The sequence below is a fragment of the Caretta caretta genome, chromosome 1 (genome assembly GCF_965140235.1).
Source record: "Caretta caretta isolate rCarCar2 chromosome 1, rCarCar1.hap1, whole genome shotgun sequence".
Taxonomy (NCBI): Eukaryota; Metazoa; Chordata; order Testudines; family Cheloniidae; genus Caretta; species Caretta caretta.
Window position 1 is genome coordinate 160,401,882 of NC_134206.1, and position 27,342 is coordinate 160,429,223.

Consider the following 27,342-nt stretch of genomic DNA (forward strand, 5'->3'; position numbering starts at 1 on the left):
TTAAAAGTGTTGGAAATGGAGTTTACTATTTTGTTAAGAATCTCAGTAAATTATTTCACATGCTTCTTTCTGTGTCTAGGCTATGACCTTCCAGAAGTGCCACCCCCTACTACTTGTCAACACATTAGTCATATAAAACTCAGCTCATGCCAAACGGACGCAGTTCAGCCAACTATAGAAATGTATCATATTCTACTATGTTCTTCTATTCGTCTAGTTTTTCCCCCCGGCTATGGATACTTTCTGCTGCTTTAAGACTGCAGAGGGCTAAAATTGACAGAGGCTTGTGATAGGGTTAATACTTTCCTCTGTTCTGCTCAGAGGCAGAGAAGGTTAGCAGAGGGATCAATGTGATTAAATCTGTAGGAGAGGAAAGATGTGTCAGTCTGCTTGCTTGCTGCCTGGATGTGGTGGTTGAAGGGTGGTGTATATGCAGCCTGGTTTCTGCAGATCTGGGCTGGATATTACCAGGGATGATCTTATGCTTGCATTGGAGGATTTTTTCACCTGCAGACCTGCCTCTGCAAACCTGCTGGTGTCTCCCTGAGCTAACGACACACCTGGGCTTAAAGCACCCGCCTCCCTTTTTCCTTTAGCTGCATCTTTCTGAAACAGAAAGCCAGTAAGCAAGTGTCAGTGGAGAACAGAAGCTAAAGGAGAGACAGATCACTTGCTTTAAGGACAATCAGACACATACACGCATTCTCCAAGCAGCTACACTGCTACCAGCAAAATAAGCTGGACTGATCTTTCCTCTTAGCTTGCAGCTTTAACCTTGCAGTTGACAAACAGGGAAACAGAAAGCAAGGAAAAGAGTGGAAAGCTAAAAGCACATAGCTGGGAGGATAGAAAGGAGCAGGGGCATGTGGATATTGGCTATCTTCTTGTTCCAGAGCATCTTGAATGGTGAGCAATATAATCATTTAGTTTGTGATTCATTTAATTTCAGCTAATTGGGAAAGGTGTCAAAGGGAATTGGATGATTTTTTATCTTTTGTGTTTAAAGCATCACGTTGGTTGTTAGCAGCTGTGGGGAGAAGGAAGAAATTGCTCTGTAATCATTTAAACTAGCTTACCTAGCAAAGTAAGTGCCCATAACCTAAGTGTGTTACTATATATCTTCCTCATTCAGAATAAAACTGTGCTTGGTGAAATAGGGATAGATGCAATTTTTCTTTTTTGGCTGAAAAAAGTACAGAATTTTGCCAAGCAGAGCATCAATCTGTAAGAGCATACTGAGTGAATTTGAAGGGCTTGTATATTAAGCTTTTGGATTTTGATTTTGTTTTCATGTTTTTATATTTCAATGCTTAAATTGTCATGGGATTTAACCAAAATAATGCAGGCTTTTTATTTAAGGGAAAATATTTTTAAATTTTCTCTCGCCATCATTTCTCTGAGAAGATACCTGCTATGTGTTCAACACACTCATTTATGTAAAAATATGCACTGATAAGCATTACATCATCTTAAAAAAGGTTGAAGACTCTTTCAGTCAATTTCAAAGTTATGAAGGGGAAATAACAATGGAAAGACCGTGAAGAATAAACCCTTATTTATGTACTCCTCTGCAATAGATAAATGTTTTCACAGTTTTTAATGTTATTAATACAGGTGAGGTTTTATATATTTAATACTTAGACTAACTATGTATCATCCTAAGGTGCATATTGAATTATACAACACTTAGGTAAAATGTACATAAATATAGTATCTTTAAGGATAGAAAACAAATTATGGTGTATATTGTGATGCTAGTTATTCCCATTATTTTTCTTTCCTGTTTTCAAATTTGAGAACATAGCTCTGCCTAAAATTGTACACAGACAGTTAAAATAGAAAGATTAAGCACACAATTTTCAAAATAGACAAACCAGACAGAATAGAAAAAATGTTGCTTGAATGAAGGATAATCTCAGGGTAAAGTGCAAAATTTTTCCTGGAAGATACAAATATAATTGAAGCTCCAAGCAAAGGGTGACAAATAAATGCTGGATGAGAGCGCCTTCACATCTGCTTAGGTAGATACTGGATGGGAAAATACATTGACAGGCAAAGCAAATCCAGTATGAATAGATAGAAATATCATAAAATTAAGGCATTAAGAGATGAAGCAGGAAGGAAAGTAAGGGAGTAAAGAAGATGTATCGAGAGGTATGTTTTTATGCACAGTATACTGTACAATGCAAAATGACCAAAATAACCCCCAAACTTTTTTTTTTATTTTGAAATCCTCCTAGCAGTAAGACATTGCAAAAAGTTCTGGCATTAAGAATGTATTTATTTATTTTGTCAGATGGCACTATGCCATTTTTGTATCCTCTGCAGGCAGATATCTTGGAGAAAAGATTTGCTTTTAATAACACAGGATCACTGTGAAAGTATATTTGCTTATCAGGGCTATTCAGTTAAACAAGGATTTGCATAGAAAATTAGAACTGCAACATTTGTGTCCAAAAATTGTATGTCTTTAAAAGACCGATACATACGTACCCTGCACACACACCAATTCACACCCATTTAAATTGCATACTTTTAAGGTAGACTACCTGAAAAAAAATAAAATAAAACCCGCAATTCTGAAGAATAATAAATTAACCTTGTTTTCCTTTTAAGGTTGAAATTGTATGAAAAACAGTTTCTCTCATTTATTTATGTAGTCTGCAGCAATGTCACAGTTTCAACATTCACAAGTGTGGACCAAAATCAAACAGAAAAAATTCTCAGAATACATATTTATCCTTAACACTCTAAACCCAGAAGATACATGTAACTTCCCAGATTTTATGCTGATATACATACACTCTGTGTGTGTGGGTGTGGGTGTGTGTGCGCGTGTACATATATACATGGTACGTATACACCACAATTTTTTAAATCTTACAACACTAGAAATAGCTAATGGATGGTTCAGTGAATCTTTATTAACTTAAAAACTGGTTAAAATGGGATATTTTGACATTATTTACTATATCATTGAAAATTATAAGATAGTAAGGTAGGGGTGTGTGTGTGTATTGCAGATTCTTATATGTACACACCACAGGGTATGTATACCAGCATAAAATCTGGGAAGATGATACTTCTGCATTTAGGGGTGCTAAGGGTAAATATACATGTATTCTCATAATATGATAAGTGTTTCCTGAGGTAGTGTCTGGCTGCATATAAAACATCAAATGCTCACTGTTACTTTTACATTGTGCTTTCAGTTACACTGCTGAATTTAGAATAAATACACTATTCACATGACTCTAGTAAGATTTTGGTGATATTTTGAAAATGATTAATACTTCGGTGTTTGAAGGAAAATACAGTATGCACAAATGCAAATATTATATACACATTTATTTGAATTGGTCTGCCTTAAGGTAGATTATTTTATATAATATGTGGCACTCTTTTATGATGCTGTATAAAAATTAACTCTTGAAGCTTGACTTCTGTTATTGCTGTTACCCACCTGCCTTTCAGAAGCCCCCTGGGAAATGCACAAATCTACTTACAACACACATGTGCTCTTGCACCCATGTGAGTGTGGCATCTAATTATGTTCTAGATATATTATAAAATGAAATAAAAATCTAGTATATCATGTAAAACTGCTAGTTTTAATTTCTTTTCTTTTTTGTTTAACAAACATGGGGCCCAATCCTGCAATCTTTCTATCCGGCAAAATTTCTATTGGAGAGTTACTGGGAGCCATCTGAATAAGGACAGCAGGATTGGCCCCCATATCTCCCTATAATCTCTCAGCACAAATAAATCTCATCACAATAAATGGCACCTTCATTGGATGGACTTACTATCTGTAAAGTATCTTACTTATGAGTGCAATAGAATATTAGTACGCTGCAATGGCCAAATAATAGGATTCCTGGACAAATTTCTAAATTCTAACCCCAATTGTTATTTCTAACTACTGATTTTATTTATTAACATTTGGTTTCTTAAAACATGGATAAAAAAGTATTATTAACCATAAATACAGTCAAGCCATTTGAGAAGATGGGGGTACCCTTTCTAAACAGTGAATTAAGCTGCATAGCTCCAACTATGGTAAGGTGAGTCATGCAGTTATAACCCTGAGCAACACACTGAGAAATTTACCTTCTGGGTTACTGTATTAGAATATTCTTGAAGCAAGCATTTAAAATGATTGATCTAAGTGGAAAAAATCCACTATAGTCCAATCCCAATGGGTATGGGCATATTTTATTGATTACTTTATGGAAAAAAATCAGAAAGGTCAAACTTTTTTTTTAAACATCTCAGAATTCCTGCACCCATATGATACATTGGCTTATTTAAAATGTGGTATTAGACATGCTATTGCTCTGTGTATTTAAATGTCCGTATTTCTTGGTAACATTTTAATATGTTGACGTAAATATGCTGAAACCATTTGCAGGCTTCTCTTCCACAGCAACTCTTGTTTGCCTGTGGTCCATTGATCTGTGTTGAAATCAATGGAACACCAGGATGTAACCAATACAGTACAACTGATACTAAAAATAAATTCCCATTTAAATGATTTCCATTTTGTATCTGTAATGCATGAATTCCAGTGTGCACATGTTCATCTTTGATAAATCAAAGGAGTTTTTACTAGCATATCAGACTGTAAGTGGGACAAGAGCCAGACTGTAAATTGGGATGGGGGCAGAGGGAGTAGACAAACTGTAAGAATGTACAACAGGGGTACTAGGAATACTTGCCACAAGAAACAGTGATCGGTACTGCTAGAAACAAACAGGAAGGCTAACACCTTTACTGAAATAAATGGGGCTTTCCCCCCCCAATGGAAGGTTTTTTTGAATAGCCGTGACATCAAAATATAGCTTGAGTAGCCAAAGCCTTGCTCTCAGGTAGTAAGATACTTCATGTGCTGATATATAGTTATTGATGTATTTGTGGATAGCACAATCATACTGATTGATTTTGACCTTGCTACTTCTGAGGCTTTTAATTCTTTTCTTGCAATAAATATTAGTTGGTCACTGAGTGATTAAAATGCAATTTGCATTAACCAGAAAGCTAGATGGAGTGCAACAGAAATCTGCTCCTCCACTTTAAAAGAGAGCTCATTTCCCTTCTTTACGTTTTTAGTAATAGTAATATTCCAGAATATAGCAACTACTGAACGTTAAGAATTCCTGACTAGCTTCACCAAACACAAACTGAGATACTACGACTTGCTGCTTGCATGTTAGTGTGTCAGTGTCACAGGACACTAGTGGGCAGCAAACCACACAAGACTGGCAACGCTTCAAAACAACAGTGGGAATAAACAGTCACTGAAGGGAGGATTTATGAAGGTAGATTGTCTTGCAGGGTCACTATCCCTTTAATTTTCAGAGATCACTATTCTGTTTTCTTTTCCTCCTGTGAACATTGAATAACAATTATTAATGACAAGACGTCTACAGGCTACATTTATATTAAAGTTTAAAATGAGGTTGATTTCCACAAATGGCAATAAGCTGTAATGAGAACTTGGGGCTTGATTCTGCATTTATTGAAGGCCGTGGTAAAACTCCCTTCTCTTCAGTGGTGCAGCATCAGGCTTTTGGGGTATTAAAGGTCAGAGGAACTGGTGAGTGGGAAAGCTAATGGATAGCCTGAAGCTGGTTGGTTGATTTTAACCTGCCTACACTCAGCAGTTCCACACTGTATTAAATTATGTCATTTATAGAGGTACCATTCAACTCCCCACACCATCAAACATCAGGCCTTTTCTTAAATTTAAGCTAATGGGTCCTCAGCATTTTTGAAAATCAAGCCATCTATTTAGGTGCCTAAATTATGGATTTGGGAGCTTAACTTTATGGCCCCAATTTTGAAAATCTTGGTGTAAGCCTCTCTCAGCACCCCGAAGCTCAAGAAGGTGAGTCAGAAGTTAGTGACTTGATTAGTGTTATAAAAGGGGTCTATAGCAGGGCCAGGAATGCATGGCATGATTTTCAAAGGCATTTGCAAAACATTGCATTATAAGTGATCAGATACTACAGGGATGGGCACCAGTACAAAACTCTGAACCAGAACAGCCAATACGTTTTTGGCAGTTGCACTAGCTAGGATTAGCATTATTTTGTAGAACTAGTTGATATTGTTTTTGTCAAAATGGTTGTCAGAAGGTGGTGTTTCAACAAATCGGACATTTGTTGTAAAATTGTACCAGTTCTAGTAATTTTGAAAAAAAAATGGTGTTTTGGAAAAAAAATTAGAAAAAATGTTTTGCAAATTTTTAAACATCCGATTTCAATATTTTCAGAATGGAAAGTTTTGATTCCCACCCCCCCCATGACTCTTTTTCAAAAATTACTTTCTTTTATATATAATTTTTAAAAAAATAAAATGTCAAAATTGAAACTAAATATTTAAAATGAATCAAGATAAAATGCCTTGATTTTTTTCTTCTCAATTTTGTTTTGTGAGAAATTTGGAAATTCTGGCTTTTTTCTATATTCAGAGTGTGTGTGTGTGTGTGGTGTGTTTTAAATCTTTTATGGGACAGGAAATCCATTTTCTAATTAGCTCTATTGTTTAAAAGTGGTATCTTTGCTAATTATTCAGATCATAGGTAAACTATTCACACGGGGTTAGGAAGAAACTTCCCCTAAAGGCAGATTATTGTATGCATTGTCCATCACGCGGGCCTTACAGCTTGCGTTGAAGAATCTTGTACTGGCTATTGTTAGAGTGGAATCTTTTCTTTAAGAATGACACAGTTTCTGATTTAGTATTACAATTCCTATAGCATGGCAAAATGAAAATTCCTTTAAAAGGTGTGGGGATTTATTATCTTGCCCTGATTACTTTAAGTTGCAGAATATTTGATTTTTTAAAAATTCCTCATAGAGTTTCTGATACCATAATTTTGTAAAAGTAGCAACAAAACCTTCTTGAGCAATAAGGTTCTCCAATGTACTGCAGACTACAAGATCCTGAATACCTACTCCAAGGTGAATGAGTGGGTGAAGTCTGTTACATTATTTGTTTCAAAATGTAGTTTGAGATCTTTCAAGATCTCGATGTGTTGACATGGTCTTTATTTATTTTAACATGTGCTTTATTTTTCTTGTGGTCTGTTGAAAGCTTCATTTCCTTGATCAGAGAACAATTATATTATTCCATAAAATAAACCCCAGCTTCTTAACCTTGCTTATTTACTTATATGAGACATCTCATTTCATTAATTCATGGGCCTACACTGTCTTATAGGAACCACATTTAAAGCTTGGTATCTTCAACAAAAGAGCCTTCGTATCACAAAAAACTATTGAAGAAAATTATCTTTAATAGTAAACCACACATTCCACAGATTCCTGTTACCTGGTGTTTTTTGCCATTGATTTTTCACACTGCTCTCCAGCTATCATATGTCATTCATTTTTCATGACTTTCTAAATATTTTCCCCCCTTTAAAGTAATGGCTTAATTACCAGAAAAAGAGAAAATAGTCTGCATAAATATATGTCATAGTGAAATGGGAGAACAGATATTAAGGACATAGACATTGAGATAGGAAGAAAGGAAGGCTAGTGGATGGATAGTCAGAATGACAGAGATTAATGACTCTTGCCTGCGTCCCGATTTAAGTTATTTTTACTCAGGAGGCAGAGAGTAAGATTTAAGAATGAGCCAGCAGTCTTATTTATAGAAAGCCATTTTTAAATGCAGTGGCTTTGAGAATGAGAGTCACCTCCATACTAAACGCCTGCATCCCTGGAGCTTCCTAGTAACTCAGGGAGAGAGCAGTGCAGCAAACTGTGCTGAATCACTGATCAGGCTATCTGCTGAACATTCTAGAAGGGCAGACCACACATGAGCTCAGGAACACAGTGGAGCACAGGAACACCACTGGGAGTGACACTCATGGTCCATGTTTAAATGGCAGCTACAAAGCCAGATGCAAACAAATGGGAGTGCAGCAGCTCAGAGGCTATGTTGATGAAATACCATTCAAGGCATCTGAACGTGCTCTGCATCACCTAAAATGAAGACCAAGCACACAGTTGTTAATCTAACGCTGTCACTGTTACAAGCAGGGACAAAATTATATACAGTAGGTGTGATGGCTTGGAAACTATTGTGTATGGAAAAACAGGATGCTCGCTCCAAAGTCCAACTTTAGGTGCTGCTGCCTCCTTACACTTAATTATACATTAATCCTGTACTGAATGTTTGTCTTAAATTATGATACCTCTCTCTTTGTACTGTCAGCAAATATTGAAAAGTAATATTCCCACAGATTTCTTTTCCAATATGTTTTAAGGAAAGAGTAAAAGAAATAATAATTTAAACAAAAACCAAACACACAGCCTTTAAAAGGTGGCTGTTATTGTATACTAAGAAATTAGAGACATGATTTCTGGAGTGACCAGCAATATTCTAATGGGACAGATAGCATTGTTAATACGTTCTGATCTGAATTAAAACGTGTTGCATTGAAGCTTTGAATAATTTGGTGTCTGTGCATCTTTACTCATAGCTATGGCAATTATAAAGATAAAGCATAGACAGAGCAATTCTGCGACAAGCATCTCCCAGGGTGTGAATTCCAGGGAAAAGAAATGCTGCCGTGTTGTGTTTGCAAATGATTGACCTATACTGAAGTCTGCACACTAAGGACTTCTGTCTTTCCCAATGCAGAGTGGCTGCACTCGCTGTTTCGTTTTTTCGTTGCCACAGTATGAAGGGACTTGATGGAGGTTGGCACTGGCTTGTTAGCTTCAGTGTTGCTCTTAAGCAGTATCTTCATGGTGAGCATATTTTAACTAACTTGAGGCCACCAGTTGTTTAGTAGCATCATTCTGTGATATTAAATGAGAGTCTACGTGGGGTGTAGGTGTGTGAACCCAAGGATATAAGCTGGTTGAGAGGGCCAGCCATACAGTGAAACACGTAACCTCTGAGGAAGCCATACGTTGTTGTTGTAATATCCCCTGTTGTAGACAAGTCAGAAAGTGGGGTTAGTATTTCCTGAAATGAGTCAATTATCTGTGCTTCCAGACAATGGAAGATTATGTATAAAAGTAGAAATGCTAGCTCTAAATCTGATTGACACCCCCCCCGAGGGGTTAGGCAATCAGAGATTATTGTTCCCACCTCACTTCAACAATGTTATTTTCTACAGTTGAAAGCAGAGAGAGGTTTTGTTGTTGTTGTTTGTTTTTTTAATTTATTTAACCTGCTGTAAAAATAGAAATTGTCATGGAGCAGCCAGGAATAAAAATATTAAATTACTTTTTTCTCCAGGCCATGATATCTCATCCCAAATCCTGCCATGCTGTGCAACTGTGGCAGCAAGGGATAGACTATTGACTGTCCTTATTTAGGAAAACATATTTATTCACTTAAGCATAATACAGGGAGAGGGGGAGGGATAGTTCAGTGGTTTGAACATTGACCTGCTAAACCCAGGGTTGTGAGTCCAATCCTTGAGGGGGCCATTTAGGGATCGGGGCAAAAATTGGGGATTGGTTCTGCTTTGAGCAGGGGCTTGGACTAGATGACCTTCTGAGGTCCCTGATATTCATTCTATGATTCTAAGGACTTCCATATTAAGTGCTGGCTCAAACCAGGGCCACTGGAAGCCTCCAAACACAATGTATGTGAGACTAGCTGAACCTGACAATCAGTCTCCCACTCTTGTTTTTTGTTTTGGATCTTTGCTTGTTTGTTTCACCAGAACCACAACAGTCTCTGGCTGTTGGCACATAAAGACTGGGAGAGCAGGACATGTGCTAGAAAGGGGAAGTACAACGTGCTGTTCTGTTAGGTCAGGCTAATGGTGGTGAAAGAGGAAAAAAGGGAGTTATTAATCCGGGCCAGTTTTAGATATATACAAGGGCCACATTTTAAACAGAAAAAGCCCATCCTGGTTTATCCTCAGAGGGGACCCAGGAGCACTGTACCAAATCCCACTACCACTAAAAACCATGCCCTGCTCTAATGGTTTGTTTCTGTCTAGCTGCCTTAAAGTTTTGTTTAATTGTGCATCCCTCTGGGCCTGGTGAGCTGGAAGTTGTTGGATTACAGGCACAACATTTGGCAAAACTGAAACTTAATGATGCTATGTCATAATGTCCACCCATTAATAATGTCCACACCTACCAAGGTGTGGGTTATTTTAGGTGTTTCTGGTGGTGTTTTTGGTACACCTTTTTTAATTTCAGTCCACACTTTAGCTTCACTATCTAGGAAGATTCCCTTTCTCTCCTTCCTCTCACTCTTGCTGCATGCTTGAAATAATTTCCCTCTTCTCTAGGCACCAAGCAACATCCCTTTCCTCCTTTATTATTGTCTCTACTGCTGTAGACCCCAAAGCCCAAATCTGGATCACAGCCCCATTGTGCTAGGCACTGTACAAACAAGCTTATAATCAAAATGAGAGGAAGTGGGAAGAGAAGCAAACAGGTAAGGCCTACAAGCAAAGGGAACAGGATAATGGTAGGCTCACATCATAATATTTGCAGATTTGTTGAGGTTGTGTATTTTCTTTTGGGTTTATTTTCACTTATTTGTTTATATTATGAAAAGTACTTTTAGCCAGCTTTTTTTGGGGGGGAGGGGGGCGAAATAGCAGCCTTCTGCTGCCAGCTGATGCAGTTAGTCTGGTATCAGAAGTGGTAAAAGTCTGCTGCGTTGCTAGTCTATTCTTACATGATCACTTACTATTTTTTCCCATAAGAGCCCTGCTGCATTTAATACATGGCATGGGTCCACAAAGGGGCAGAATGAGGTTGCATGGGCAACCATAAATCTGGCATTTCCTAATCTTCTACTATTTGACTTTGCAACCTAAATAAAGTTATTTAAAATATATATTTTTGAAGTAATATATATCTGCTGTGAGGAGGTCTTATCTACAGTGAATTGATAGGAACCGGAAAATGAATAAATTAAGCATTGAGTTATTGTATAAAATGATCTGGCAAAATACTGGCAGCTCCCTTTGAATAAACAGCAGACTGCAGAGTATAGAGGTACATTGGTGATACCAGCAGGGGATGCTGTTATCTGGCTAAAGATTTCTGTGTAACGATAAGCCAAAAGGAAAAGAATTTTTGTTGTTCATGTACCATGTTATCTCTGACCTTGGCAGTAGTCTCAAACTGTGTTACCAGCTGTTCCTTCCCCACTGTCTGTCTCTCTTTTCCCCCAATGTGATTGTTCTAAGATGACATAGTCTCCTGAGTTTATCTGATTATTTTTTTTTAATTAGCATGTAGTAAAAACAAGTGTAGAGTTAAACTAAGTATTTAAAAACTCAGGAAAAAAAAGATTCTAAAAGTCTTGTAGCTCATGCATCAAAAGATCTGTACTACAACTAAGTGGGCTACTGGTCTGTTGCTGCATGAATGACTGATTTAAATCCAGGAATGTTTGCAACATGGGTGCTTCTCTCTAGATCAGCAGCAAAACAAGTCAGTTGAATTGTACCAGCTCCTTTAGCACAAGGAGATCTTTAGTGACACATCTGCAGAAACTGAGAAAATTCAGCTCTTTATTTTATTTTTAGATTAATATAATGTTCATATTACTTTTAGCCCTTGAGATTTTGTTTTTGGCGTAATAATTTTCCTCTACAGAAAATGAATACTGTACTTTGGGGTGTGGTTCTTAAATTGTGCATACTGAACCATATATTTTAAAATAGCATCCCCTCTAAGCATAATGTGGAGAAATAGTAGGGAAAATAATGGCCGCTGTATTGTAATTGGTTGCCTTTTTTATTAATGTAAAGTTATTTTGAGACACCTAAAGGATTATTGATAGAGGTCCTTAGTGGGGGATATAGTCAATTTAAATTAGCTCACAGTTTATCCCTTATGATCTGGAATCTTTAAAATGTAGGTAGCACCTAATTATTCTGCTAGGTTATATTGTACTGTAGGGAATTTCTTTCATTCAGGGCTTGCTCACTAACATATAATAAACTCCCACATCCCTATATTTAGTACTACTAAACTCAACTAGAACAGTCAATTTGAAAAGGCTAACTAGTTGCCTTAAAAATAACTCAAATCCCATCTTTTGTCAGAATAAAACAAACAAAATAGTTTTTTTTTAAATATTGTTTAAAATATTTTCCAGGTTTCCTTATGTCACTACGTTTCCCCCACTGTCTCCATACACATGAGTGTCACTTGATTACTCAGGTAAACATCAAGGGTATGCTAAATGTTTTGCTGCTTCAGGAAATTTTCTGCTGTTTCTGCTTTTATAACTGAAATGGATTTACAACCAAATTTTGCTATTTTATTACACAGAGAACCTCACTTAATGGGTCTTCTTTCCCTCCCCCCCCTTTTAATTGAGCCACCAAAAGCAAGTAGTGAAGCATTGGACTAATTACTACCAATGCAGGGTTTGTAAGAGGACACTAATACTTTACTGTATCCATGAAGGTCATCCAAGTGAACTATCCTTAAACATTCGTGTGGGGGGGCGGGGGGAGGAGACTCTCAGAATAAGGTTGGAGATGATTATGATAAAATTGTATGGGCTAAAATGTGTGCCTACTCTTAAATCTTCCTGTGATAATCTTGTGCAGAACTGTCCTTGGGATTTGGGGACTGTCTAAATTAAGAAATCATAGCCATGGCAAATCTGGTTCTAACAACATCGCTTCAGGGTTAAAGAATAACATGCAATCCAGACGACAAACTTAAATTGCTTCTCCAGCACTACAGACCTCAATTTCCTTTTTATTTTATTTTATTTTTAAAAAGTCATCTGTGCACGATCTTGCGTCATTAATGTGCTGGGTGCCTAAATTGTTCCTTCATCTGTTCCTCTAGCAGCTTTCCCCCTCAAGTGATTATGCTAATTAGTGTTTGATCAGATGATTAAATTATAATTCGATTAATCCCGTGTGCTAAACGCTCTGAATGCATTTTCCATTGCCTGAATGCCTTGTGCTTTTAGCGCCCCTGTTTGCAGCCTGATACGAGGCTTTTGCTTTTTCCTGTGGATAGTGCTTTTAAAACAGAAAACACCATTGATTCTCTTTGACATTAGGAAAGGGAGGAGAAGCCTTTTTGTTTCCTACCCTCATTACGAGGCCCTGAAATGTGGCTCCCCCTAGTTGAACTGAATTATATGGAGAGGGATAAAACAGAATGGGGAAAAGAGTTGTCTGATATTTACTATTCACACCCTTTTCATAAGCTCCCAAGAAAAATAAATGCTGTGTTCCTCCTAGATCATCACTGTGCCTATTCCTGTTCTAAGTGTGCATTTCCTCATAGCAATACCTTCCCTTTCCAAAGCTGAAATGCTTGAGTCCAGAAGACTTTTTTTCTGTGTAGGACAATGTTTGTTTGTTGATTGTGTCAGGATCCCCCACACCAAACCCCGCCTCCTCTGTTTTATCAAGGTTTTGTTTTTACATGTCAAGTACAATAGATAATCTCCAGCAAGAGAAGAACACAGAATATACTGAATTCATAAACTCAGTGCAGTTAAAAGATTAACACTTAGCTGCATTTGTTCCTTTCCCTTTTTTTTTTTTGAGTGATCTTCAAAGAATCTTCATAAATAAAACAGACGACACTGTTGGCTTTTAAAGTTAATTTGTAGCACATATTTGCATTTAAAAGGGGGACATTTTGGCTTCATTGCGGCCTTTTCCCATCTTTGTCAGGATAGGACAATAACATGTGTAGACACCAGTGGCTTATTCTAGCAGCCACTGTAGAGCAGCAGTGTCTGTAAGAGTTCAGGAAGGGTTGTGGTAGCTCAGGAGGTTGCTTTACCCTGTAATTTAAGTCTTTTGTTTTCATTTCCAATTATACTGCAAAATCTTTTTTCCAACTGAGAGAATCCTACTGAACTGCCTCCCAGGGGAAGTGTGAGAGACAGATTTAACAAATTTCAGAGGAGCAGCCGTGTTAGTCTGTATTCGCAAAAAGAAAAGGAGGACTTGTGGCACCTTAGAGACTAACCAATTTATTTGAGCATGAGCTTTCGTGAGCCACAGCTCACTTAAGAGCTGCCAAGCTTTGTGTATGGGGATCTCCCTTTTCTGAACCCCAGCTGCAGCACGGTAGAGCAAGGCAATGGGGATATTGGGTCCTACACATCCCTACCCCTTTGTTACCTGGAGAGCTAGTAACCATTTGTGAAACCCATCTTAAGTGGTGTTCAACCCCTGCCAGGCTGTCCATAAAACAACTTAGCCCGGAAGGTAGCTGTTCCATGATATAATAGGGTATTTTGTTCTTTATTTGTTTTTTTTAACCAAGTACAAATCAAAAGAGGGAGGAAGATTAGAGACTTGGGAGTTTTAATTAAAGTGCTGTTGCTCGACAGCCCCTTTCCACATCTGGTCTTTACAGTGCAGAGTCATATAGCAATAGTTGGTTTTAATATCTCATCACACAACTGATATGAGAAAATCCACGCACTGACACTAACATGAGCAGAGGAGGTTTTGCCAGAACAACAACAACAACAAACCCCCCCAACACCTCTATACTTTCCAGTGTACCTGTTAATCACAACAGAAGCTAAAGTAGCTATGCAGTTTGGATACCTGCAAAACCTTCAGCTTGGGAGACCCTTATTTTCATTTATAATTATTTGTATTTCAGTAGCACTCAGAGGTCCCGGCTGAGATGGAGGCTACATTATGCTAGTCACAATAATACAACCACATAGTAAGGCCTGGCCTACCCACAGTTTTTATACTGATCTAACTGTTTTGGTTAGATTTGTAATTTTTCTACTGAAATAGTTATACCAGAACAACTCCTAGTGTGGATGCAGTTATGCTGGTATAAAGTTGTTTATACCAGTGCAATTTATTCTGCTTCCCTTGGGAATAACTTAAACCAGCATAAGCACCTTTATATAAATATAACTGCATTCACACTGGGTGGATGCGCTGCTTTAACTATACTTATGTATGTATGGTATGGTATATAGTAAGGCTTTTCGTATTGTTGCACATGACTGTCTCATAAACAAACTAAGGAAATATTGCCTAGTTGAACGGACTATAAGGTGGGTGCACAACAAGTTGGAAAACTACTCAGACAGTAATCATCAGAGTTTAAAGGTCAAGCGGGAAGGGCATATTGAGTAGGATCCCGCAGGGATCAGTTCTGGGTTCTGTTCTGTTCAGTATTTTCATCAGTGATTTAGATAATGGAATAGAGAGTACAGTTATAAAGTTTGCAGATGATACCAAGCTGGGAGGGGTTGCATGTGCTTTGGGGGACAGGATTAGAATTCAAAACGATCTTGACAAACTGGAGAAGGACAAATGCAAAGTACTCCACTTAGGAAGGTATAATCAATTGCACAAATACAAAATGGGAACTGACTGCCTAGGAAGGAGTACTGTGGAAAGGGATCTGGGGGTCATAGTGGATCACAAGCTAAATATGAGTCAACAGTGTAACACCGTTGCAAAAAAAGCAAACATCATTCTGGGATGTATTAGCAGGAGCATTGTAAGCAAGACATGAGAAGTAATTCTTCCACTTTACTCCACACTGGTTAGGCCTCAAGTGGAGTATTGTGTCCAGTTCTGGGCACCACACTTCAGGAAAGATGTGGACAAATTGGAGAAAGTCCAGAGGAGAGCAACAAAAATGATGAAAGGTCTAGAAAACACTGGAAAAAAAATTGGGTTTGTTTAGTCTGGAGAAGAGAAGACTGAGGGGGGACAAATAAGTGTTTAAGTACGTAAAAAGTTGTTGTGAAGAGGAGTAGGATAACTTGTTCTCTTGAACCACTGAGGACATGACGAGAAGCAATGGGCTTAAATTGCAGCAAGAGAGATTTAAGTTGGACATTAGGAAAAACTTCCTAACTGTAAAGGTAGTTAAGCACTGGAACAGATTGCCTAGGGAGGTTGTGTGGAGTCTCCATCCCTGAAGATTTTTAAGAACAGGTTAGAGACAAATTCTTATTAGGGATGGTCTAGATAATACTTAGTCCTGACATGATGCAGGGGATTGGACTAGATGATCTTTCAAGCTCCCCTTCAGTTCTATATTTCCATAGTATATAGTAAAAACAGAATAAGCTTGAGTGTAAAGAATCCCTTATAGAGAGTTACTGCTCCAAAGAGCTTACAATCTAGATATTTTCAGGCAACCATGCAGGGAGGGCAAATAGAAGATATTTTAGCTTGTCTTTTCCAATGGTGCAGGGCAGAATGAGAAGAGGAATGAGAGGTTGAAAGGGTGACACCATCCTATAACCCCCTTCCCACCTTCCAAAATCTGGGAAGCTGCTTTGCAAATATTTTCCATATTTGTGTTAGCAGTGAAGAGCCTTTCACCATTCTAAACAGAGGCATATTTTTATTTCAATGAGAGAGAATGTTTACATATTGGAGAAAGATTTGAGTCCCTTTGGGATCGGACCCCCACTTTGTATTTTAGTTCAGCAATCTCAATACTGCAGTAAAACACAAAAGATAGGCATCTCAGAAATCAAGGGAATATGTAAATTCTGCTCAGTTTGCTTGACTTTATCAGGTAAAGTTGAGAGTCTTTTTGCTACAGATATTTGTAGTAAACTCAGTAGGGTAGTGACAATGTGCCTCTGAACTACAATGAAGTGTGTTTAATATCACCACCCTTCTCTACAACTCATTCATTACGTGCACCCAGCTTTGCAAAAAGTATGATGTACAAACAATATTCAATACTATCTCAAGCCAACTTTTTTTCCCTCCCCAAATTCTGAAAAATATACAGGTGAGTTTTTGTATTGCATACTGCAGTATTACCAACATCAAGAGATCAAAAATCATGAGTTGGACCACAAAAAGTCTGTCTATATATCTGTCTATCTATCTAGTGGTTTTCTTTTTCTTTCTTGATTCCCTCCTCCCCCGCCCGCCCAACCCTCACTGTGTGAGTGAGAGAGACAAGAAAGACAGTTAGCGTTGCTAATTCTCCCAAAAGTATTGGGTAAGGTGATTTTGGTGCAGGCGCTCCCCTTCTGTGCATCCTCTATCCAGCAATTAATCCAGCCCCCAGCTTCCTCAGCCTCCCCTTCTCTCCTCCTGAAGGGTTCTTCACCCCGCCCCCCCCCACGCCTAGGGGACCTTCAGCTGGGTCCCCTCTTCCCATTCCAGCCTGGGGTATATGTGACTCTAGTGGTTCTGCACACTCCTCTGCCCCTTCCCCGGTTGGGAGCTGGGGGGAATTAGCAGATGAACTGTCCATCCCTGTTATTCACAGGACAGGAGGAGGGGGTAGAGCTTCCCTGAGCTGCTGGGCTCTTTAACTCCCGCCCCTCCTGTGAGAGTGGCTTCTGGTTGCCATGAGGAGGGAGAAATCTGCCTGCAGCACTTCTGACTGGCTGCCTGACCCACTTCTCCACCTCCTTGGGCTGAGCAACCAATCAGAAAAGGGTTGAAATGCACTGAGCTGGAGCTTCTCATGCCATCACCAGACTGAGTCCAACCCCAGCTGAAATCGTGTCTCTCACCAAAAAAAATCAACAATTACTTTGTGTTACTTTGGACAAGCTATTTAGTCTTTGTACCTCAGTTCTCCATCTGTATAATGGGAATAATCATAGAAATGTAAGGCAGGACCCATTAAACCTAGATCATCCCTGACAGGTGTTTGTCCAACCTGTTCTTAAAACCTCCAGTGATGGAGATTCCACAACCTTCCTTGGAAACCTATTCCTGAACTTAACTACCCTTATAATTAGAATTTTTTTCCTGATATCTAACTCAAATCTTTCTTGTTGCAAACTAAACTGATTACTACTTCCTACCCTGGGCAGACATGGGGAACAATTGATCAGAGTCCTCTTTGTAACAACTTTTTCCATATTTGAAGACTGTTATCCTGTTCCCCCTCAGCCTTCTCTTCTTAAGACTAAACATGCCCAGTTCCTTCAATCTTTCATCATAAGTCGTGTTTTCTAGACCTCTCATCATTTTTGGTGCTGACCTCTGGACTCGCTCAAATTTGTTCACGTCTTCCTTAAAGTGCGGTACCCAAAACTGGACCTGATACTCCCTTTTCCTAGAGAAATATGTCTGTGCTGTTAAATACATACAATCTAATGGTGTCTAGCAGCAGAAGTCAGAGCTAATTACATTGTACCAAACACACACATGTACCAGAGTGACAAATCTAAGCGTAAGCACAAGGGGCAGCCATCACCAATCCCTCCCTCCCTCCTCCACACTAGCACCGATGCCCTCTCTATATGGTGTCCCTGGGTTTTTAGAAGTTCCCCCATCCTATTATAGGGGTTTATTTGGGGTAAAAGATTGGTAATGTGCAGCAGTTTACCACTATCGTGAACCTTTCTAAATACAGCACATCTGGACACAGTGCTGTAAATGTTCCCATCCTTTTAAATTAGGATATACTAAATGATTTCATACTCTTTGCCACTTCAGTGGCATTCTGAAATAACAAAACTACTGGTAAATTTGGCAGATCCCTGTTGTATGTCCTGATTGTTCTATGTATCTGGCACTCTTTTAAGTTTGTTTGGGAAAATACTCAAGCTTCTCTGCTCTATTTTAATGTACAATATATATTTCCCCCTCTCTTTCTCTAGCTTTACCTTTTAAAAAATATAAATAGGTTGATGTAAAATTAGTATCTGATACTGTTGTCTATTACAGTGTTCTTTTTTATAACTGCTGAGCCCACAGCCTATCATGCTGACTCCTTGTACTCCCCTCCAGATCTGTCTCTTGTCTTTTACTTAAATGATAGGAACTTGGAGCAGGGTTCATCTTCTTGTTCTGTACAGGGCCTAGAACAGTGGGGTTCTGATCCATGACTAGTGCTCCTAGGTGCTATAAGACAAATAATAATAATTTGCCTTACTAGAGCTATACACATTTAACTTTGTGTGTGTGTGTGTGTGTGTGTGTGTGTGTGTGTGTGTGTGGCTTGAATCTGGCGCTGCCCATAATTAAATATTTTCTTTAAAATCCTTTTTGTATTCAATATAAGAGAGGCCCCTGGTACATCCAGGGAGATGAGGGGAAGGGGGAATGAGAGATACCAAATGTCATCACCCCCTTCAAAATCCCATTTTCACCTGCTCATGTGGTATGTATCAAATGCTACTTATAGGTAGTGCCCTTTGGTTATATTTTGGGAAACTCCTAGATTTAAATTTAACCATATGTCTTTGTTGTCTGGAGGTGGCTGAGTTTCTTCTATCAATTGTATAGTTAGGAAAGTGCTGTTATCCCCATTATTCAGAGGAGGGACTGTAAAGAGACTAAATGACTTGCCCAGGGTCACAGAGGAAGTTGGTGGTGGAGCAGGGAACTGAACCTGGCTCTCCCCAGTTCTGGGACAGTGCCCTAACCACGGGACCACCCTTTTCTCATCTGTAAAATGCCTTTTGGGGAAAAATTCCATTTAATTATAGTCCAGGTGCTAAAATGTAAATTAAGGATTACAGAATCACCTGCAGCCACAGCAGAGCTCTCTCAAAAATCAACGTGTTGTTTGCCTAAAGATCAAAGGGAGAGTGGTCTTTTTATTGTTAACATTATTTATTTGTTCAGGACATTGCGTTCAATCTTGCTCATTAGAAAATATGCTTGCCTTTGTGACCAGGACACTCTGCCATTTGTTCCCCACCTCTCTCATTCACTGTGTGTGTATGTTCCTGTTCCTTTCTTTCCTCTACATCTCCTGCCCTGCAGCAGCTCCCAATTCCTACTCCCTTGTTACCTTCATTCTTCTTCTATCTGCTACAAAACAATAAATGAAATAGCTAATGCTGCCATTTTAAAGTGTTATAGATTTTAGAATCAATACTCCAGTGAGCAGTAATGAGGACAGGAGAGTTCACATGTCTTGGTCGTTTCATGCTGTCTGCAGACTCAGGAAGACTGGTTACTCTCGGGTCACATTTTGCAGGGTTTATTTGCAAGTGTGAGGATTAGACGCTACTTTACTTAAAAACGAAAGTGGAGATTCTGCAGAATATGAATATCGTTCGTGGGCCATATAAATACACCAAATGAACCAGATCTGGCCTGCAAGATGGGTGTTTGATATTTCTGCTATAGGAGATACCAGGAGCTGCACAGATCTTGAGTGAAATGAGGTATCTGGCTACCAAACAACTGCCTGTCTGCTAGGATGGTGGATCCTGATCCATCCTCACTCTCCCAAAGGTATAATGGGAAGTGGAGGGGGATCTTTGAGGTTAACTTCATGGAGCCTGGCTCCCCCCAGGTCTCTTCCTGGGGGTTATCTTATCGGGTGGTCATCAAATGCACAACTACTTCATGGTGTGTGCGTGTGTGGTTTGGTTTTAAATTAAGGTTTTCAGCATCTACTCTTTGGAGAATGGGTCTTCTGTGCCCCTGCCAAGAATTCCAAGTATGCTTCCTCTTTCATATATTCTAAGGCCAGAATGGACCATTGTGATCCTCTAGTCTGACCTCCAATACAACACAGGGCATAGAACTTGCCTGAAATAATTCCCAGAGCATCGCTTTTAGAAAAACATCCAATTCTGATTTAAAAATCAGCAGTGATGTAGACTCCACCACAACCCTTTGAAAATTGTTTCAATGGTTAGTTTCTCTCACTGTTAAAAATTTACATCCTATTGCCAGCTGAATTTATCTAGCTTCAGCTTCCAGTCATTGGATCATGTTATCCTTTCTCAGCTAGATTGAAGAGCCCATTATCAAATATTTGTTCCCCATGTAGATACTTAGACTGTAGTCAAGTCACCCTTTAACGTTCTCTTAAGCTAAATAGGTTTAGCTCCTTGAACCCTCTCCAATACATCAACATCCTTATTAAATTGTTCTTTTTCAGCTAATTATTCACTGCAACCCCCAAATCATCTTCAGAGTGATTGCTTCCCAGAATAGAATTCCCCTTCCTTTAAGTATGGCTTACATTCTTTGTTCATAGATGTATATGTTTACACCTACCCATATGGAATTACATATTGTTTGCCAATGATCCAGATGACTTTGTATCAGTGATCTGTCCTCTTCTTTTATTTACCACTCCCCTAATCTTTCCTCCTCTCCAAAGTGAAGTGTTGTAGCTGCAATCCTTCTGGCCAATGGTGACTGCCTAGGAATCTATCTGGAGTCTTCATACTTCCTCCTACATATATAATGGTTATTGTGAACTGCAAGGAACTGATCTCCCCCTGATCTCAACTGATGCTGAGCCAATGATGGCAAGGGAGACAGAAAGTGGCATAGGATAGATATCGGTATATCCTATATAGGAATGAGCAGCAAATTCTTGTTTTTTAGTTCATAAATAGTTGTCATCTCCATAGTAAAACAAGCAACTGCTGTCCAGAACAACTAAACAGACTTGGAATTATGATCAATGAGCAGAAGCACAAGATAGCCCACTTTGCTCACAACTTATACGATTTAGTGAAGTTAAACAGAGTTAAATCACTGTACTTCACTTAAAGAACACAGTTCCATCTCATGACTTCCTGTCAGTACAAATACATGGGTTGGAAGAAGGAAAACTCACCCCTTACTTTACTTGATTTTTCTTCCCAACCAACTGGTCACTTCACAAATGTAAATAATCAGAATAAATCTGTCCTCCAAGATGCACAAATTGATCTTATTCAATTTTATGTTGTGCTAAAACCAACTTGGTTTTAAACAGCTGGCACAACTTACCTCTGGCCTTTCTTGGAAGAGCTAACTTAATCAAAATAAATGTGCTTCCACAGAGTCAATATTTCTTTCAAGTTTTGTCTATACTGATCTCAAGCTGGTTTAAAAAAATTAGACAATATTTAGAAACCTTTTCTGGTGAAGAAAGAGATCAAAGAGCAGATCAATGAAATTGCCACAGAAAAGAATATTGGAGTGATTTAATTTTATTAACTGGAAATTTTACACCTGGGACCAGTTAAATTTTTCTAGAAACTATAGCAAATAAATTTATCAGACAAAATATCAAAATTAATTATTTTGGAAAGCCTCAAAAACACAGTCTGATGTATAATTTCAACATGCACATACCTGGACAACCTCTGGCTATGACAGGATATAAATAATACCAGCACAACAGCTTACTGTTTGTTTGTATCATGGTAGTGTCCAGTCAGGTGTTAAGTACTCTGTAGAGACACATTCCCTTTCCTAAAGAGCGAACAGTCTTCCCATCTCAAGGGACAAGACAGGCAGACAGATATTTTGACAAAATTGCAAAGATACATGTCTTACTGGTTATACTTTAGTATCTCAAAGTCTTCCCCAGCTTGCTTACCTGGGGCCCCAGCCAACCTGCTCTGCCATTACTGAGCTAAAGTGACTGCCTTCCACTCTGGTCACTCCATATGTGACATGTGCAGGAAGGAACAAATAGGTAGTTCTAAAAAGTCCTGTCAGGGCTGGCTCCTGACAGTCCCAGTCTTCCCTCCTCCACCCTTATCGCATACAAACACCGCTCCATACTGCTTCCCTCCACAGACTGCAATGGTAAGGCAGTAGTTCCCAGCATAGTTTCCCAGGTAAAGGATCCATAATACATATATAGATGTATCTAATACATCTGCTGGGATTTATTCAGGATCAGACAACTATAAGTGCAAGTACTGAATTCAAAGAACTGGCACAAATTCATGCCTTCTTTTTGGATGATGCTATCGCAAATATTAACACCTAAAGGTGCAGTATTAACAACTGAAGGCCAAATATAACTTCTCCCATAGAGATATCTATGATTTCAAAATGAACAGGTATTTTATAAACAGTAAACAAAGCAGGAAATGCTTTGAGACTTATGTATATTTGAGTTTTCTCTGCTTAAATCATAAGCCAAAATTACTTGTCTAGCGTAAATGACACATTGATTACCATACTTAAAAAAAAATACCACAAAGCTCAAGAACAAGATATTAGACTTATGCTGGATGAGCAGCGATGGAATGTGTACTTCCCTTTTGAGCACTTCATAATTAACAAATACAAATCGGTGTGATTTTATTTTGCATAGGCTATATTGCACTCCCATGCCTTAGGTAGGATCAACTCTGAATTATCAAATACTGTACATTTAACACCTGGCCAAGATCAAGCTGTTTTGGGATTTTGCCTAAAGATCCAAGTGTTCTGACACAAACTCACCCAATTAATTAAGAAATTAGCTGGATATGAAGTATGACTTAAACCCAGTATTTTAAATCCTTGGTATAGATAACACAGACATTTTAAGATAGGACCAAAGGCTTATGGTACCTACCTCCCCTTTGGAAAGAAATCAAGAAATTTGGGGACTATATCCTCAGTGCACATCTTTTAAGACAATGCACAAAGATTGTGCAAGATATGAAATTGGGAAATATCTGAGTCTTTAACAAATTACCTTTTCAAAAATATAGAGTACAAATTTTACAGAATCCGGGGGTACATATGATATGAGGGGGTATTTATTCATGACTGTAAAACAACCACAAACTTCAGTTAATATCTACAGGCTCTTAGGCATATTGATTGAAAAACTATACATAGTGCTGCTACTAACATTTTAGTTCTATTGATCTGTGGCTCATTATCACTTATGCGATCTAATGAAAGCTTATAATTGATGAAATCTTGGAAACTGAAATAAGAAAAATGTGACTGACGTAATTAATTGGGATGTATATTACTGTGCATATGTAATATTCAACAGATGTACACATTGTTTTTCTTACAATTAACATGTATTAAATTGAGTACTAATTGAGGGAATTCTTCATTAGACATATTTACACTTCATTTTTTTACTAGTGTTTTTTTTTGATTAAGCGGTGGAGTGATGGTCCAGTGGTTAGGGCATAGACTAAAACTTGGAGAGTTGGGTTCAAGTCCCTATGCTGGCACAATCTTCTTGTGTGATCTTAGACAAATCACACAAATTGTAGAAGATATGTGCCTCAGTGCCCCCATTTGTAAAACTGGGGATAATAGTGCTTTGATGCTCTCTCAGAGGGCTGGGGACTGTCAGTTGCCTTAATATCTGCCTCCACTGAGAGGAAAACCTGTTGATGCTTAACTGGGTGTCACTTCCCTGATACCACCAGCCCCTTAGCTATTCAATTTCCGTAGGCCTCCACCAGTCCTTACTTTGCCTTGCAGGTTAACAGTAGGTGGTGTATCCTAGCACCTGAGTCCCCCTGAAGTATCCCACCCCTGTCGCTGGACACTAACAGAAATTACTGGGTTTGTTGTCCACAAGGAAACAATGTGTACACACCTTGACTAGTACAACTCAGGATCAGGTCCTTTATAACATCACAGCCCTGAGGTATATTTATAGTGAAAATAATCCTAAATTTATTATGAAAGACTAAGATTTAAGAGATAATGAATAAGGATAATGGAAAGCAAAATGTTATAAAACATAACGTGCAAGCCTGGGTCTGTACTTATGAATAAAGCAGATTTCCCACCCCATGGATTCAGTCTTTTGCAGAGCTAGCTAGTTTTCATTCAACCAGGATCCAAGCATTCATGAACACTTCCCACTCTTCAAGGGGTTTCCTCAGTGAATGGATCACAAAATGTCCTTTCGCTTCTCCTTCTGTTTCCCCAAGCTCATAGTTTTATCCCCAGAGTCAGGATGACCCCCGTGGTTACCTTCCTGGTATGCTGGCTCCATGGTGTCTTTACATACATGTGTTGACTCCATATGCAAACTGGAATTCCACTGTGTTGGCTTACAATGCTTAATCTACATATGAACATAGGCAGGCAGGTGAATATGTATCCCTTTCTCTGGCAGAACCTGTCAACCCTGCCTGGGACATTGACTCTAAAATATATTTTCAGGACATATACACAAGTCCTTAAATATCACCTGTACGTACATCTTACAATGGTTATGAGAATCAGTATGACAAGCATTTATAGATACTTTACATGATATTCTTTATGAATAAATACAATGAACATGGTGTGCTAAGTGTAGTGAGTTTGTCAGACCTATTAGGCATCGCTGTCACAGATTAGTGAACCCTCTGCCAGCTGGCACCAATGGGCCTCTGTCACAAGTAGAAAAGGAGTACTTGTGGCACCTTAGAGACTAACCAATTTATTTGAGCATGAGCTTTCGTGAGCTACAGCTCACTTCATCGGATGCATTCCGTGGAAACTGCAGCAGACATTATATACACACAGAGATCATGAAACAATACCTCCTCCCACCCCACTGGGAGGAGGTATTGTTTCATGATCTCTGTGTATATATAATGTCTGCTGCAGTTTCCACGGTATGCATCCGATGAAGTGAGCTGTAGCTCACGAAAGCTCATGCTCAAATAAATTGGTTAGTCTCTAAGGTGCCACAAGTACTCCTTTTCTTTTTGCGAATACAGACTAACACGGCTGTTACTCTGAAACCTGTCACAAGTACTTTCCTACCTCACAGAGGATAAACACAATAAAAACTATGAGGCAATCAGATGCCATGGCAATGGGGATTATATAAGTACCTTAAATAGGTACTAATGACTGATAAAGTTTATACGCCAGTAAATCATTCCTAAAAACAAAACAACAAAAAATCCCCATTCTAAGAGTGAGAAAAAAATAACAGGTGACTCTCTGTCCAGTAGACAAACAAGAAATGGTGGCGAATTAGTAAATAACATTATAAGGAAGGTCAATAACTCCATGCATTCCTGCTTAGCTATGAAATATATTTAAAAGCCCTAACAGACCATGCCCACATCTCTTTTAAATACAGTATACCTAGAAGGAAATGGTGTGTTTTATCCAAGTGAGAAATATACTCTCATGTATCAATTTTATTTTTCTCTCTGGAGAAGGGCAGTCCTTTGAGGTAATCTGGTTGCAGGGTTAACTGAGAATTCCATCAGCTGCTTCTGGAAGGCACTGCTCTGTGCACGAGACAGTAATTGTGTTAATCATCCATTTTTAAATAACTACGTTTGAAGTTAAGTTGAGAATTGCTTTTTAGATCTCTAATTTGCTTTGGAAAAGTGAAATAATTCCCAAAGGGGTTGTGCTAATCAATATTCCAATGGCAAATAACCCTGGCTAATACTTGAGCATAGAATGCCCAATATTGTGCTGCTTAAAGAATTCTATGGGGAAAAAAATACACCAGTTCAATCTGTAATTGGCAGGTTAATAATTTTTCTGACTGCCAGGCAAAGGGAGTTTTAGTCAACAGGAGATTCATGTAGTGGAGAATTGCGTTGCATTATCATCTTCTTTTTTACCCTCTTTCTAATATAAATGATGACAAATTGCATAGCTGTAAACTTGAAAGTCTCTAAATGGTGTTTTTGTCAAAGCCTTTAGAATGAAATGCTTGCTTGGAGAGATTTTGAACTTCTGGAGCTGGAGGAGGGGTCCTAATTATTATGCATCTTGACACAATGCATTATGCATCCTGGTTGCTTTTCTGCTTTTTAAACACTTGTTATGGATGATGAGACTAATATAAATGGACATACAGTGAGAGCTTCTGCAAAACATTCTTATGATGTCATATTCTGTTTCTAGGGACTTTCATTGTAGCCTTTCTTGGAAGCCAAAGAATATGCACATTTTAAAAGACACTTAGAAGCACACTAATTATTAGCTCCTAGGTAATTGTCAAGGCAGTCACCTTTAATCAAAGGTGCCCTCATTGTAGGCAATATAACAAACTATAGGTTTAACACTGGCAATGATTTAAATTGGTCTTGCTGTTTTAAATGCGTGAGTGCCGGCTCCTACCCTCATTTTCATCAATAGCAAAATATTAGCTGGCTTCAATGGATTCAGGATCAGTCCCATTGTGCACAATCTTATATAATGTAGTTCCCTTCCCTATCCTAACTTACACACAATCTTAAAATAGATATTTAAAAGGATGTGGCAGGGCCTTTTAAAAGCTTTAAAAGGGCTATGGGTACTGTCCATGAGGTAAAACTTTTCAATCAAGTGTTGTCAAATCAGGGGTGACTTCCTTGGCTTCCAGGGCAGAACCAGTTTATATTAGGGTTTTGCATAGACTAATAGGGATGTGATGGAAAAGCCATATTGTGTCAGGTGTGGGGAGATTATTTATGTTTTTTTAATAGCCTAGGCAATCTCAGTGAATATCTATCTGCTATCAAATCTGAGGGAGAGAAAAAGGTCAGTCTGAGCAGATGTTGAATGAGTCAGCAGCAGGTAGTGGATTAAAAAAATTACTGCAGTTCCGCAGAAGGTAAATATAACACACTATCTCATTTTTGTGGGCTAGGGGGAAATACAATTTCAGTGTCAGTGTTTGCGTTTAAAGAGGATACCGCTCAGTGACCCACTGAGAGTGTTAACACGCATCTCAGGAAAGGAAGTGTGGCAGCTTTTTCCACCCCTTGAATATC

At 38.6% G+C, this 27,342-nt stretch overlaps 1 protein-coding gene across 2 annotated transcripts in view; it reads left to right on the plus strand.

Annotated features, from left to right (window-relative positions):
- Window positions 1-401: 401 nt before the first annotated feature.
- The window catches only part of DSCAM (DS cell adhesion molecule), a 645,287-nt gene continuing 618,346 nt past the window's right edge, over window positions 402-27,342 (plus strand). Inside the window, exon 1 of one of the 2 annotated variants that reach the window (XM_048866321.2) lies at window positions 402-906. In XM_048866321.2, coding sequence (XP_048722278.1) covers window positions 864-906 — 43 coding nt within the window. In that variant the 5' untranslated portion in view covers window positions 402-863. The remainder of the gene's footprint in view (window positions 907-27,342) is intronic. The other variant, XM_048866302.2, reaches the window with a different exon arrangement.